The sequence below is a fragment of the Blennius ocellaris genome, assembly GCF_963422515.1.
Source record: "Blennius ocellaris genome assembly, chromosome: 17".
In the NCBI taxonomy this organism is placed as follows: domain Eukaryota; kingdom Metazoa; phylum Chordata; class Actinopteri; order Blenniiformes; family Blenniidae; genus Blennius; species Blennius ocellaris.
In genome coordinates, this window is record NC_137666.1 from 14,796,602 (window position 1) to 14,813,150 (window position 16,549).

Sequence of the window (16,549 nt, forward strand, 5' to 3'; positions counted from 1 at the left end):
TGCTTTTCTTTCCTCAGTGGTGGAGCCAGCCTCAAACCTGCAGGTTACAGAGATGGCCTCAAAGTCAATGAGGGTGACATGGGACCCGTCACTTGGGGAAATCACAGGCTACAAGCTGACCCTCATTCCAATGCTACCTGGAATGAAACGCCAAGAGTTGTACATTGGACCCACGCAAACGTCTATCAACGTCCGTGACCTTTCCCCTGAGACTGAGTATGAGATCAGCCTGTATGCCCTCAAGGGTTTGACCCCCAGCGAACCAATCATGGCAATGGAGAAGACCCAGCCTGTCAAGGTGTCAACTGGTAAAGTGATATTTTTTGTGCAAACATCTACATTCATGTTTCATAGTCTCAGTTTCCTGGTTTAGTTACAGTTTTTTCCTTCGTGTCTTGTCTTGTCTTTCAATAGAGTGCTCTCTGGGTGTGGATGTGCAGGCTGATGTGGTCCTCCTGGTTGATGGCTCATACAGTATTGGATTACAAAACTTTGCAAAAGTTCGTGCCTTCTTGGAGGTTCTGGTCAATTCATTTGACATTGGACCCAACAAGGTCCAGCTCAGCTTGGTTCAGTACAGTCGTGATCCTCATACTGAGTTTGCTCTCAACACCCACCATGACATTAGTGCTGTTGTCAAGGCCGTGCGCACCTTCCCTTACCGTGGCGGTTCCACTAATACTGGCAAGGCCATGAGTTATGTCCGAGAGAAGATCTTCATCCATAATAGGGGCGCGAGACAGAACGTCCCGCGTGTCATGGTCCTGATCACTGATGGAAAGTCATCGGACTCTTTCAAGGATGCAGCTACCAAACTGAGGAATACTGATGTGGAGATCTTTGCGGTTGGTGTGAAGGATGCAGTCCGGACGGAGCTGGAGGCCATTGCTAATGAGCCATCAGACACCCACGTCTACGAGGTGGAGGACTTTGATGCATTTCAGAGGATCTCCAAGGAGCTGACCCAGTCCATCTGTCTGAGGATTGAACAGGAGCTCCTGAACATAAAAAAGAGAAGTAAGTGTGATGACAGAGCGACAGATCTAATTTGATCAACTGTGACCTGAAGAGCATCCACAGATGATTACCTTAACTTGTTGGTATGGCCAATGGTTTTTGGCTTTTCTCTTGAGTGATCACCATTCAAAAACTGTATTTTATTGGACACAGAGTGACTGTTTTTCCAAGATTGTTCTTCGTAGCATAGTGGTTCAGTGCCAATGCAGTCAAGAAAGTGCAGGATGACACTTAAATCTACAGTACTCATAGTAAATTACTGTCAGGCTTGCCACAAACAAAAATTAATGACTCATTACACATTGACTGGCAATTAACAATGTAAATACTTGCAATGGATTTTTTTCTTCAAGGTTTTTCTGATATCACCGATTAGAGCTACAGTAACAGCAGTGGTATTTTAACATGGCCATAGTTGGATTTAAATGTGAACCTCAAACTGAGAGAAATAAAGAAATAAAAGAGCTGTGGCTGTTTCACACAGTGGTGAAATGGACTTGTGCCACAATCTGTGTTTGCAGACACTGAAGCATGTATGCGAAAACATAAACCACTTAGCCAGTGCAACATTCCAAGATCAAGACCAGAAACAAAGTTCAGCTTTGATGAATTTAACAGCTTGATTCAATACTTTAGATGCAATCCAAGACAGACATGTTCAAAAATTGATCTTTGCTTTTCAGGTTTGCTTCCACCCAGAGACTTGGGTTTCTCAGAGATCACCTCCCGAAGCTTCCGTACCACCTGGACAGCTGCTGCCGCCGATGTCCTATCTTATCTTGTGCGTTTCCGCAAGGCTGAAGATGTCACCGGAGACTACATTTCCATGGCAGTTCCCCATGACACGACGACGGCTGTTCTGCCCAACCTTTTTCCCGTCACCGCATATGAAGTCAATGTATTTGCACAGTATGAAAAAGGAGACAGTTTCCCTTTGACTGGTGAAGAAACCACTCTTGAAGGTAAGTTATCCGTTTTGATTTGGCACACTGCAGCAGAAACATATTCAAAAAACATCTTTACAAAGCTTCTTTTTTCCTTTTCAGAGCAAGGACCTGTACGGAATCTACAAGTTACAGATGAGACGACCAGCAGTTTTAGGGTGTCATGGCAAGCCGCTCCAGGTTCAGTGATCAGGTACCGCCTGACCTATGTCCCAGTGAGTGGCACAGGAGGAGTACTGGAGGCCCAGACCACTGGACCAGAAACCACCATCGTTCTCCAGGAGCTCTTCCCCATCACCACCTATCGTGTGTCTGTGTCTCCCGAGTATGCATCTGGTGTAGGAGATGAGATGCAGGTGGATGGTACCACCAAGGAAGGTGAGCACAAGAAACTGCAATGCAAAGGTATTGTGAAACCTGAATTTCTCTGTAATTCATTTCTCATTAATTGTTCTTCACTTTTAGTTCGTGGCTCTCCTCGCAACCTTCGCGTCTTTGACGAGACCATATCCACAATGAAACTGGCCTGGGAGGCTGCTCCGGGAAATGTTCTTCAGTACCGCATTGCCTTCAAACCTGCTGAAGGAGGCGAGAGGAAAGAGATTTCTGTTAAAGGAGATACTACCCAGGCTCTGCTGAAGAACCTCCAGCCTGCCACTGAATATGAGCTGTTTGTTAGTGCTCGTTATTCCTCCGGTCTGGGTGATCCTCTTCTGGGCACAGGAACCACATTGGAAGGTAAGAGGAGAATGTCACATTGCTAATGTCTAATTTGAAGCCAATGCGCATGATAGGATTCGTTCTTTAGCCAGTGTGTGACAGAATGTGAAGCATGCTTCATGATTGTGGGCTCAACAAGGCAGAACTGCTGAGTGGATAAATGCATTATTGTGTTCTGCTTCTTTTCAAGAAACCTCAGATAATATAACCCTGACAATCAGGGAATGGTATATAGCATTTCAAGCTTTTCAGGGTCTGGAATGTTGTGAAGCTGTAGTTATGTAGATCATTTCTATCCTGTCTGAGGACTCTTGACGTCCCTACAAAAATGTAGCATCTGGTATTTCTCACAAGGGAATATATCAAAATTATAGAAGTTCCTTTAACTTTATAGGGTTGGGTGGGTATATGAGCTGTGGTCGTTAAGGAACAAAGGGGATGTGGCACTTGAAGTAATTGTTTTGGCACTTACAACAGGTAGGGGTGGTTATGACGGCAGCGAGATGGAAATGGATGAGGAAAGCTTGTAAACCTAGAAAACCTATGGAATGACTTGGAACAGCCTGCAAGAGCCATATGTCTGCTAATGCCTTTACATCTCAGCCTGCCTGGAACATACGAGTTACTGTTTTACAGGGCTTTACAAGACAGATTGGGGACATTTTGTGATGATAAACAGATGATTTATCAACTTTTGTGTGGATTATTGCAGCTGCCTTCTCACTCCTTTGACAGGAGTTATCTATTGACAGCTGTGGGCAATAGCATACAAGACACAAAAGATGGGCCTGTTGTTGATTTGAGATAGGTTGTGATGGTATCACATAGCAGGAAATGTACACCTCGTCCTGGTGTGCAGCATGTCTCTAGAGGTATGTCAATTCCATTTCAAACCACTTTACAGGATCAGAAAGCTAACCTGAGGGACTACATTGACTTTGCTTTGTTAACTTTTTTGATATCCGCCTCTGAATTTCACTTTGACAGTAAAATCCTCTGCTTGGTTTAGAGATGATGAAATGCTTGGGGTTAGAAAAAGTGAAGTCTTGTTTTGGCTATATTGTCACTGAGGTTTGGAAAGACATTAAACGACTTGAATGGGTTTCATTTTTCAGGTTTTGTTTTGGTCGTTTAAAGATCTGAGAGTTAGAAACAGTTTGGCTGTGTTTTTTTTTTTTCCACGTTGTGCTGAGAAGGAAAAAGCCATAGTGGCTGTTTTTAATCATGTCCAGGTTGTGCTCAACCTGAAGCTCAAAGACACACCAATGCTTTTATTGTCTGTGTAATAAACAGTGGAGGCCTTTTTGACATTGAGGTCTCCTGCACTGCGTGTATGTTTAATAGAGGCAATTATAATTTATCACACTAACCTGCATCTAATTGAATTGAGCACATGTCCTATCTTGAGTTCCCTTTGAAGATATTTGATTGTCTGTTTACATTCTGGTGAGCGCAACAATGAGAAACTTGGTTTCTTCTACTTTTTCCACGGTTCCCACATTGACCAGATGGCTTGATTTTGATTACAGAGTTGGTTTCCACAGGTCAAAGCTGTGCTGTCATCAGCCATACACCCCCACAGGGAAAAAAAATGAAATCCATGACAAAGCACTTTGTTTTTTTGTAAAGTCTATCAAGCTGACATGACGTGAGCATGCCCCAACACTGATCTCATTGTTTGGAGTGCCACTCTTTTTGAGTGACCCGCTCTGTGGAGCACATGTAGGCGAGAACTGGAAGAGAAGGCTTGCACAAAGGCTTTCGTTGTCACCCGTGGGATTGGAGCCAATGCAAAAGTCTTGAGAAGGACAGATTTATAACATCCTGACATGACTCGGTAGGCGCTCAGAAACAGTGTGATGGGAATGCTTAGGTGGACATCCCAAACGTGGATAATATACACAAACAACTGCAAATTATTTACTTAAACTGAGGGAGTTTTATTTAGCATGTGGAAGATGTTACCTCAGAGTACCTTGGAACTCGGGCAAGCTGTCTGGCTGTCTGGTCTCAGGGTGAAGCTGTCTGTTCACCTTCCTCCAGGGTGGGGCAAAGGACAGGCACAGGCAAAGAAAGCAAGACGAGAGAAAAAAAAGGCTCCTAACAATGAGAACCACAATGCCTCTGGGTGGCTTTGTGGATGAAAAGCTGAGCCCATAACAAAGAGGTCATACGTTCAAAAACCCCTAAGCACCAATTTGACTCATTTCTTAACTATTCGCACGGCACCTCAACTGTTTACACATGTGGCATAGGGATTTAGCGTCTCTTCACTCCCTTTAACTCACAGAACAGCATGACACCAGGTGAAGCTTCAGCATCTTGGTTTGATTTCCTATGAAACTAATGCCCTCAGCTACTTTCAGGCACTGCCAGACATATTCACTGGGAATGTTTTGTTCTTAACTGCTCTAAAGGTCCTTTGAGGTAAAAAGTCAGGGGCTGACAAGCATGGCTGACAGTCACTGAAGACTTTATCATGTGGCTCATGAGTTTTTTTTTTTTTTTTTTGGGGGGGGGGGGTTCTCGGTGAATGAAGTGCAAGGAAGGAATGGGAGTTTGAATTTGGGTGGAAGACCTAAGACCTAAGTGGCACACTGGTTAAAGACAATAGTTGGACCAACTAATTGAATTGCATAAATTGGTAACATCTAAATGAATAAAGTTGTTCACACTCAATCTAACTCATTAACTTAATTAACTTAAGTTAATTATTTTGATTAAGTTCTAAGAATTTTATTCATTTAGATGTTACCAATTGAAGCAATTCAGTTAAGTTGGTCCAACTATTTTCCTTTTTTGTGCACTTTGAAGAAGTAATAGATTTTCTGGAGTTATTTCAAATGATTTTACGATGCAAGCTAGATTAAATCAACGCTGTTTGAATTTTTATCCAGAAAAGCTATTCCTAAGGCGAAGATATCAATGCTTTCCATCAAGCCTTGGTACGTAAAACATTTAGTGTGTGAGACGACTGATTATCATGTGCATTTTCCCTGCCTGCTGGCGTGATCGTTTTTCTCAAGCGCAGTCCTTTATACTTTCAAGCTTTTGACATGTTTGGCTGCAGATGCGAAGGGGATGTCAGCACATGCCCTTTAGACGATATCTTATAATCTTTAGTTGTGTCGTACGTGGTTTTCCACTCATATGGGTGAGGCATTAATGTGAATTAGTGAACTCCTTCAGTTGTGCATCCTACTTTGGGAATCTTTCACCTTGATGGAGTAGGATAGGGTGGTCATGGGTGATTGCTGTGACTCTGGGGATTGTGGAAGTAAACATTGGTGCAAGATATATAGCATAATATATGTACAAAGAAACTTAAAAACAAACAACTTTGGATCATATTTGCTAAAGCTGGTTGCTGGGTCTGTGGACCATGTGTTTTGTGTGTGCGCAGGCTCTGCTTCTTCGAGAGGCCCCATCTCTTTTAGCTTGTCTGTAAGTACTGATGAAAAGCGAGCCACTGTCTGCAGAAGTCATTATCTTGTGATCCTTCTGCCCTTGGTTCACACACACAGCCGGAAAAGTCAGTCAAGTTCACCCGCTGCTCTTTTTTGGCAGGGATAACTCTTTTGATGAAATGATTGTGGTATTTATTGGTGGTGAGCGCTGTTTTTCATGGTCCTCCAAAATCTTGAACTTTTCATTAGTCGGCAGCGGTCGGGGTCGTTTACCTTGATAAGCAGCCTCTGCTTTCAACATACGGATTGCTCTGTTTGCCAGGCACTGTGGCTGCTGTTATGTTTCTGCTCAGATGAGTTCCCAGTAGAGACCCAATGGACGGATGCAGGACTGATGAGGGATTCGTACCGTGACAGACACACAGTTGTTTCCATGAATCCATTTAATTTGTGGTAAATTTGCTTCTATTTTGTTCATTGTGATTATAGTTTCAATTAAACCTCATTTGGTAGGATTTGATGAATGAGGTTTTTGCGCGAGACCACCCAGCTCCACGGCTCATTGTGCCTGCCATTATATTGTCATTAGCTGCTGGCATGTGTGTGCTTAAGAGCTCGCATGAGCATCAGGATCCCAACGGTTGTGTGGAAGGCTCTGCCCATCCTCATGTGGTAATTCCAGCTCCTCTTTACAGCAGCCAGGCTGGAGAGTCCATTTAAACATGGGGAACCGTCTCGGCCAAGCATATGTTAGCCGCTCATCACGAAGCAGTGCCACAAACCCCCTCCTCCTCTGCATGTGTCTCCTTTCATGATGATCTCCCAGGAAAAGTGAGAGGGGCGGGGAGGGAGCGTAACATCTGCAATTCTAGCAAACACGCTTCGGTGGCTCGAGTTTCCTCTGTTAAAATGGAAAATTAAAGTGCTGCTGGGAGAGGTGCTGAGGATATGTGAGTTGTGATTAGTTTTGCAGAATTTTTTCCAGTGGTCTTGTAGTATGGAAGGGAGAAAATCAGATTGCTCAAACAGTTCCTGAGGGGTTAAAGCGGAGACAGATGAGTGATTGTTGATGCTTTATCATCGGGGTTGTTCGCTTTGACCAATCGTCGTCTCACTCACTTCCTCAAACCTACATTTATCTGCCTTAGAAATCAACACCATCTGGAGTACGGCATCACTGTGCTGGAATTCTATCAAGCAATATTATACTTCTGTACTTAGACAACCATTTGAGTTGAGATTTCATGCATTAAATCAGGGTTCTGCAGCCACATATGGCTCTTTTCTCCCTCTGTAGTGGCTCTGTGAAGCTTTGACAAAATTTTGTAACTATACATTTAGTTATTTAATGTCATTTCTAAAATGACCCCTATCTCCTGATAAAAATATTTAAAAACAAGTTCTAACTAGGAAGATGGCAAGAAAGTTGATAAGACCATGAAAAAACTGAAAAGGAGAAGCAGCTTACAATTGTTGTCTATGGCTTAAAAGGTTAAACAGCTTAAACGACTAAAAAAAGTAAAATAGGGAAATAACTAACAGCGGAATCAACTAAAAGTAATAACAAAAAAAGGTCACTGGCAATATAACTGGCAATGCAAATTGTAATGGGAAAACTAAGCATGACAGCTATAAGTAAAGCCTAACATAACAGATACGGTTTTTGTATAGACAGAAAATCTATAGATACGACTTTATGAGCTGTTATTTTCATTTTAAAGGTTAAACATGTTTTGTGACTGCAGACAAATTTTATCTGGCAGAAAGTCTGCACTAAGTGCCAGGAAATAAAATTCTGAATGGTTTTGGTAAACCAAGATACATCTGCTATGACACTTGCTTTTTGCATTTGTTTTAAATTGTGAAATGCCAAAATAATTTATGGCAACACCTGTTGCGTAACAGTCACAGTAGTCGCACACAATATATAGGAATAAACCGGATATTTCGAATTGAATGATCAAACCAGCACAAGAAAAGGCGATGCTTGTTATTGCCTCTCGATCCAAACAGCTGTTAAGAATAATATATTGGAAAAACATTGGGGGAGGGTGCTTGTCCTTTCACACTTTGAAAACTCTGGTTCCCAGGGGGTTCTGAGGCTTCGCCAGCTGGTTGTCAAAATTAGATTTGAACATTTGAAAGAAAACCATAACAACATGTTTTTTATTTTGATCTTGTATGTCACCAACAGTGAGTTCGTCTGCCAGGGTTTAGCTTTACTGACCTTTTTGTCACACAGTGTGAATGGGGTGTTAAAATGTTGGGAACTTCTGCACTCTTTCCATATGTAAGAAGTATTTTCTCTTTCTCCACACAGAACTCGGCTCACCCAGAGACTTGGTGACTAAGGATGTCACTGACACCAGTTTTGCAGTGTCTTGGGCCGCCGCCCCGGGTAACGTTCGCCAGTACCGGATCAGGTGGAAGTCGCTGTACAGTGACGAGACTGGTGAGAAGTCCATACCGGGAGACACCACCGCCACGGTTCTGGATGGTCTCACCCCAGAGACACGCTATCAGGTGTCTGTTTTTGCTGGCTACGGTCACGGAGAAGGCCAGCCATTGGTTGGAGAGGAAACCACTGATAGTGAGTGACTTTGACTGCTTTAATTCATCATTCATCCACCTATTCTTTTTCTCCCGTTTATTCCTTTTCTTTCTTCGTTCCACGGTTTATGTCTTGTTTGGAGTTTCTGGAGTCTCATCTTAGGGTTACTTCGAAAGTGTCAAGCTAAGTATGTGTGATGTAACTTTACGACGATAAAAGTGTAAAAGCTCCATTACCACAGAGGGACAGCTTTCCTCCCTCTTGTTTAATGGTTAGGGATTTTGTTAAAACCCAAAAATGCAGGTCCAGACGTTCTTCTCATAAACACATTTTTAGCCCTAAAGTTTTACGAGTCTGTTAAGCCACGAGTGTAATTGAAGAAATCATCACTAACCAATCTTCTGCTTTTGGGTTTCTTGTGAAAAATGGAAACAGCCACCATCACCTACTGTTCAGTTCATACTGAAGAGCTTGGAGATAATGTCATGGCTGCTGCAGTGTGCTTGACCCATAAAAACTAAAATTGAGGACTCCACATGCACATCTTAAAGACCGTGTATGCGTGTCACATGTATGCACAGAGGTGATCTCATGTCTATGTGCACCTGCACTTGGTTTTCATGGGAGATGCGGGGCAGAGAGACACTGGCCTCTCCCCTACTTAGACTACACTCCTGCTTGGATGAGAAAAGCACATTGAATGGAAACTTGCACCAAGTTGAGAGGGATCCCGTCCACCAGTTAGTAAGATGGAAAAATATTTCCAACAGTCATTCATGTTTATGGATTCTGGCAAGCACAATAGGTGGCATACACACCAAATGCCACCATAAGGCCACTTTGTAGACATAGATGTTCACTTTGCTCATTCCTTCCTTCACTTTCGCCCACTATCTGTTGCTCTTCTCTTTCCTTCTGCTTCGCACAAATATCAAGGCTCCTTGGGCCGAGCCACACACTGCAAACTTGGATGCATTGCCATTTTCCATCAATAAAAAAAAAAAGTACTTCTAAAGTAGGGCGTTCTGAATATTTCCCTCAGCTTGTTTTGAAGCCTGACAATTCACACTTGGCCTTCCTGCTCCCAAAGTAAGAAAAACACCATGCATACTCACACCATGGAAAAATTGAAAACTTTGAGTTTTCTCTGAGCTTCATTCCTAAAACAACCAACTAAACACGATCAATCATGTACGTTGGTGCCTGTTTAATGTATACTGCTGGGGAGCTGAAACATTTAGGTGGGTCTGTATTCACACGCATATGGAAACTGCACAGATATCCAGATGAAAGACTGTGAGGTAGTCAAGCGTGTTACTGTTTAGTTTACTTACCAGAAGGAAAGCCATGCTGCTTATATTTCCAAAGGTATATTGGAAACATGGGTGGTTAAGTGCACATTTAGCACATATTTCATCCTAACTTGGCCTAAAGAGTACGTTCTCTGTCAGACTATTCATTTATCATATTTTCTCTTTTAACCTTTGTTTCTATCGCCCCCTTCTTTACAGTTTCGGCCGCTGGCAGAACAATTGCTGTCTCAGAGGAGACGGAGAAGAGCATGAAGGTAACATGGAAGCCAGCTCCTGGAAATGTACTCAACTACCGTGTCACTTACAAACCCAAGGCAGGAGGCCGCCAGCTCGCAGCCAAAGTGCCCGGCGGCAATACCACCACAGTGCTGAGACGGCTTACTGCACTCACGACCTATGATATCAACGTCCTGCCCGTCTACCGTACTGGAGAGGGCAAAGCAAGACAAGGCGAAGGAACAACATGTACGTTGGCTTGTCATTCACTAAACCAGACCTGGTCATCAACGGGCTCATAGCTCCACTATTAGTGCTTCTTTTTTTATGCAACATGCGGAAACCTTTGAACCAGAAATCATTTCTCTGCAGTGTCACCTTACAAGGGTCCAAGAAACCTCCAAACATCAGAGCCGACCAGGACCAGTTTCCGTGTGACATGGGACCCTGCTCCCGGTGAAGTTAAGGGCTACAAAGTCACTTTCCATCCTGTTGGGGAGGATATCGACCTGGGACAACTTGTGGTTGGTCCTTATGACAACACTGTGGTGCTGGAGGAGCTCAGGTATGTCTCAAATGTATTTTCTTTGCAAGTCCAGAAGTTGTCTGTTGACCTTTCAACATATTAAGATTGTTTTCCTTCCCTTGTCTACAGAGCTGCTACCAAATACATGGTGAATGTGTTTGGTGTATTTGATGGGGGAGAGAGTATGCCACTGGCTGGAGAGGAGTACACCACTTATTCTGATGCACCTGATCCATCATTTCCGCTTGAGCCAAGTAAAGTTTCCTAATATTCTACCCAAATACAAGGTTTCAACTGCTTGGAATTCAAAGTTGAATGGTAAAACTTGCTGCAATGGTCTTTGCTATACTGTAGATTGTCTGTCATCACCTCAAAGGCAGCGTCTCCACTATGTTTTGTCTTTCTGAGGCAATAGCCAAACAGTGGAGACTGGGTTACCTAGTAAATCTTTGCGAAGGAAAATACTCACTAACGCCACGCCTTGTAAAAGTTAAAGGGTTCCTCGAAATGCCTTTCCTCAGAGCTAATTGTGTCACGCAATAATAGAGGTAATGGCAGTACCATCTGTCTGCCTTCATCTTGCTTTTGTCACAGTGACGTTGGGCTTCCGTTTTTTTATTTCCAGCACATAGAATGTTTCTGCACTTATAAAACCTTTATACTGCCTGAGTACATCAAATACTAGCTGGATGAGGTGAAATGTTTTGTTTGCGATGGAGGTTGATTTGACCACGTAGCTAAAAGGTGATATTTTGCTGCTGTACGGGATGAAATTGACAAGGTGTAAGAATCCTACTTGTCCTTTTACAGGTTAGTTCTTGATCTGCCTCTGGACCTAAATGGGTGTGGCACATGTTTGAGAGAACATTCTTTTTTAATCTCTCCCTCTAATTTAGCGCTAACTATTTTACATAGCATTAGACAGTCATTGGTACTGAAGTGTACCTCGCTTAAGATTGTAACGGCTCATTAAGTTTCACAACTTTTTATTTGTAACAAGTGTTGAGTGTCAAATGAAACTTGGAAAATTAATGTGTGTGTTACTTGTTTTAAAAGCATATACAAAGTGGTATTGCCGTGACATGTTAACTGATCTGCCAGCACAGTCTTATGACTGGTTCAGCTCATGGAATTTTGAAGGCAAATGGTGGCATATGTAGATTATATACAGTATATATATCCTCACTCTGCCTGTAACAGACAAACCAGCTTGAGACATGTTAATTTGTTTTTGTGCTACAACAAATTTTGTTTTTTGTTAGCAAACCATCCTGTAAATCAAACATAACCTGTTTTCAGTTGCAGACGGCAGCATTTAGTGCACCATCTGCATGTTGCGGCTGCACACCTGCAGTGTTCATTTAGGTACCGAGGATCGGATCCCTTCCTTGTCATCACGCACGTGTTTGGAAAACAGGATATGAATATTACCCTGCCGCTCTGGAGGGCTCAGTAATCTCTCCAGTGGAGGCCTTTGATATGTCATGTGCCATTAAAATCACACTCTCCTGATCTGCCCCTGGGACTGACTGGATGCATAAAGCACAGATGAAAGAAATAACTACCTCGACATGCCTCCAAGAACATGAAGATGATAATCATAACACCTGGATGATAAAACCTATTTAACAACAACAAAAAACATCAGTTTTTTTTCTTTTTGTTTGTTAACTGGATTGTTTTAAAAAGAAATTGTATAACATGAACTTCTCTTTCCTTTTTTCTTCACCTGCCACATTTCCTTATTCACTTGTCACACAATTATTTCTCACCACACACTCTTGTCTGTACATTAGTTGACTATCATATAATCTCTGTTCCCATGTGACACACTAACTTCTGTCCTGCCAGATGTGATGTGTAAGACCAACGCACAGGCGGACATCATGCTGCTGGTCGATGGCTCCTGGAGTATCGGACGTCTTAACTTCAAGACGATCCGTGCTTTCATTGCCCGTATGGTGGGAGTCTTCGACATTGGGCCAGACCGCGTCCAGATCGGTGCGTCTACTTTTTATAGGCGAGAATGAATGAAGCCAACCGATTCACACAAATAAAACAAATACTGACTCAGGCTTTTTTGGGGATCTTCAGGTCTTGCTCAGTACAGTGGAGACCCAAAGACTGAATGGTATTTGAATGCTCATGCAACCCGGGACTCTCTGTTGGAAGCTGTCGCTAACCTGCCTTACAAAGGAGGAAACACCTTGACTGGTTCGTCAACTTACAATTTCCTCAATGCGTTCATCCCTTTGCGAACGATGTAGCAGTCTCCGACAATGAATCTTCTGTGATTTCTTCAATGCAGGTCTGGCTTTGAACTACCTCCTCCAAAACAACTTCAAAGAGAACGTTGGGATGCGACCCAAGGCTCGAAAGATCGGCGTTTTGATCACGGACGGAAAATCCCAGGACGACGTTATCATCAACTCCCAGAACCTACGTGATCAGGGCATCGAGCTCTATGCCATCGGTATTCACGCATCAGCTTCACCGCTTTGCATTGGCTCACTGGGTGGGATTATTATGTTTAAAACTGTTGTTCACTGTCAACCCTGTAGGTGTGAAGAACGCCGATGAGAATGAGTTGAGGTCCATCGCCACTGACCCAGACGACATTCACATGTACAACGTGGCTGATTTCTCCTTCCTGTTGGACATTGTGGATAGAGTCACTGACAACTTGTGTAACAGTGTCAAGGGTCCAGGTACGCATGAATTATCTCACATCGGGCACCTCTTTTTAGCTGAAGCATAAAGCACTCCAAGCCAAGAGGACCTTCAGTTTACGAGAACTAATAACAAGTCCATACTGGATTTCAAGCCTACTGCTTCGCTTGAAGATATTTGATAAGCTGTGCTGTGTGCCACACACACACACACACACACACACACACACACACACACACACACACACACACACACACACACACACACACACACACACACACACACACACACACACACACACACACACACACACACACACACACACACACACACACACACACTGGAAAGCAACACTGGATGCAGCAAACCAGCCAAGATCTTAAGCATTATTGCAGATGTTTTATTTGCTCCTTCTCTAAATACTGTGTTTGCCCTTGGAAAAGTAAATCACCAGCTCCTCAATCAAATTAAATACCTGCTATTGGACACTGTGGGGATAATACTTGGAGGGATCTGACTGTAAGCTCTTTTTAGTGCACTGTTCTGTTAGGACTTGTCACCACAGAGGCATGTAATAGTGTTATCCTTCGCCAAGTGAGTTATTGTTTTTTGGTAGAAAATGAAACTGGTCAATGCAAATGCAAAACTTGTGAGGATATTGACCTTTGTTGCGATGTGCAAGGACGGAGGATGGCGTATAATGCCAGCTGTGGTTACTCATGCATCAGTTTCTCTGCTCCTCTGCTTACATGTAAATAGGAGGCGCACCAGATGCACCCACTGATCTGGTGACATCAGAAGTGACTCACCAATCTTTCAGAGCCACCTGGACCGCACCCGATGGACCAGTGGAAAAGTACCGTGTGGAGTACATGACTGAGTCCGGACGCCCGCAACAGGTAACGCCACATCTTCAGCTCCACTCACACATACAACTGCACAAGCTCTCCTGTTCGGGCTTTGATTGGGAGCTGTTCCAACCCATGTTTCTGATTGAATTGAAAAACTCCATTCAGACTTCGAGCTTCCAGCTATCTGATTGTGTTGGGATCTTACTGTTTTGGTGTCTAATTACGTGAAAGTTTCACACAGAGTAAGGAAACAAAAACATACAGCTCTCAGTTTTAGAAGATTAAACAGCAAATAATTGATTCCATCAGCGATAGCTCCAGTGGCCAGCTGCGTCTTTGGCTCCAAAGTGTGCAGAAGTGAAGCGATTTTGGTGTCTGAATGTAATTGCATGTAGGAGATGTTTGTTTTTATCCAGCTCCCATGGTTTTGTTTAATAGCTAACATTGCTTATGAGGCTTTATTATTGTTTATAGATTCAGGATGGAAGCTCATGCTGATTTTCAGTTGAGTAAATCTGAATGGCTTTCTGGTTTTAATAAGAAATGTTGAAATCAATCCATGAAATGGGGTAATTAGTTTTTTGGCTGTTAAATTGATTCTGTTTTCCCACATCCAGTGCACCCTCCGAACCTCCAACCAATCAAAATACACATGTAAAAGTGATTAGTTACAATGTGCTTGGAAAATATCGACTAAAAAACTTCATAACAAGCTTGTAACTCATGAATAGGAAGCCAAAATCTCACTCCAGACTTTCTTCCAGATTGTTCCTTCAGTTGCGATCTTTCCTCCTCGTTATTAGGTGTTTGTGGACGGGACTGAGACCACAGTGGTTTTGCAGAAGCTTAACCCCCTGACACAGTACCTGGTCAACGTTTACGCCGTGGTGGGAGAGGAAAGCAGCGAGCCCCTAAAAGGACAAGAGATCACATGTAAGTCTTCATGTCTGAGGTTTTTTTCTTGTATTTGGCTTTGATGTAAAGAGATCCACTCATAAAAGAAAATCAACATATAGTAAAAGTTTGCCAGTGAGGATGTAAATTAGCCAAATTTGACTGGTTTTACTCACGTTAAATGTAATGCTGTTTACATAGTTAAAGTGGTTTTTGATGATAAACTCTGACTCAGACCATTATAAGCTACACTTACTTAAAGAAATAAAGTTCTAAAGTCTTGATGATTTAGAGTCTGACTTATAAAGGCTTCCACCTTTTAGGAAACCAAGATAAATGGGCTTGTCAGTGAAAAGCTGTTTCAATTTCAACGAGGCTCTTTTGCACTCTGCAGCCTGTGCTTTTATGTACAGTTACTCTTTGAGTTGGCTGCCATCAGTGAGTCTCTCAGTTATGCAACACCGACTTAATGCACTTGGAGGCTGTGATTCCTGTGTGGTCTCCATTTATAAAATGTTCAAAGGTGGTATATCTGTTTATAAAACCATATGTGGCCACAGGAAGATAACAAATGTGAGGCCTGATTAGACAGTCACACTTTGGTTGCTGTACAATTTCTACATGTTCATTTGCTTCTTTTAGGAGGTTATTGGTGGTTGTTAGCAGATTAGAGATGTTTATCAAAGCACGTTTAAAATAACAGTGACTTCCACGGTTATACAATCTGGATAGAATACTGAAGCTTGAATCACTCAAAGGATCAAGTGCAATATGTGATACTGCATGTGTGTGTATGTTCATATTGGCTTAAATGGCTTAAAATTTAGCAAGAAAAATGAATTAATAGCACTCATATAGCACTGCTCATACTTTGATACTTTTATTATCTTTTGTCAGGTTTATAAAGTCATTACTGACATGGTAAAAAAAATAATACACACTAGAAACACAACTAAAATAATGAAATAGTAATAAAAAACAAACAAAAGAAATCATATGAAATGTGTTTTAGTGGCTTTTTAAATGTAAAGGAGTCCATATGTCCAGTGTATAAAAACACTGAAAAACTACTTCAGTTAATTTAATTTAAATTGTTTTAATATTCCATTGCATGGATATTCAATGAAGATCTTAAAGTGGAATAAAATCAGATTGACACTTGAATGTGTGAAGGTCCCCATCCATTAGAAAGAATCAAATCAAATAGGCAGCTGATTGAAGGAAACTGAAATTAATTATGTTTTTGTTGTGAATATCGGCCTACCCGAAAATTAAGTAAAAACAACAATTTCAGGTTTCTTTTTTCATTTAATTGAAAAAAAAAGTCTGATCTAATTGATGCTGTTGAAGTGGGCCAAATAATGATTCTGAAAGAATCCCACATTTTCTATTGTTATTTGAACATTGGTCAGCTGGATCGTCACCTTTTGAGATAATATA

At 42.2% G+C, this 16,549-nt stretch overlaps 1 protein-coding gene across 3 annotated transcripts in view; it reads left to right on the forward strand.

The window, feature by feature from the left end:
- col12a1a (collagen, type XII, alpha 1a) overlaps positions 1–16,549 on the forward strand; it is a 56,101-nt gene that overhangs the window by 8,738 nt on the left and 30,814 nt on the right. For all 3 annotated transcript variants that reach the window (XM_080513467.1, XM_080513468.1, XM_080513469.1), the window contains exons 9-23: positions 18–308; positions 415–1,017; positions 1,701–1,979; positions 2,064–2,339; positions 2,427–2,699; positions 8,409–8,678; positions 10,151–10,417; positions 10,541–10,733; positions 10,824–10,948; positions 12,546–12,695; positions 12,789–12,908; positions 13,003–13,167; positions 13,256–13,402; positions 14,124–14,263; positions 15,019–15,148. In XM_080513467.1, the coding sequence (XP_080369593.1) occupies positions 18–308; positions 415–1,017; positions 1,701–1,979; positions 2,064–2,339; positions 2,427–2,699; positions 8,409–8,678; positions 10,151–10,417; positions 10,541–10,733; positions 10,824–10,948; positions 12,546–12,695; positions 12,789–12,908; positions 13,003–13,167; positions 13,256–13,402; positions 14,124–14,263; positions 15,019–15,148 (3,429 nt within the window). The remainder of the gene's footprint in view (positions 1–17; positions 309–414; positions 1,018–1,700; positions 1,980–2,063; positions 2,340–2,426; positions 2,700–8,408; positions 8,679–10,150; positions 10,418–10,540; positions 10,734–10,823; positions 10,949–12,545; positions 12,696–12,788; positions 12,909–13,002; positions 13,168–13,255; positions 13,403–14,123; positions 14,264–15,018; positions 15,149–16,549) is intronic.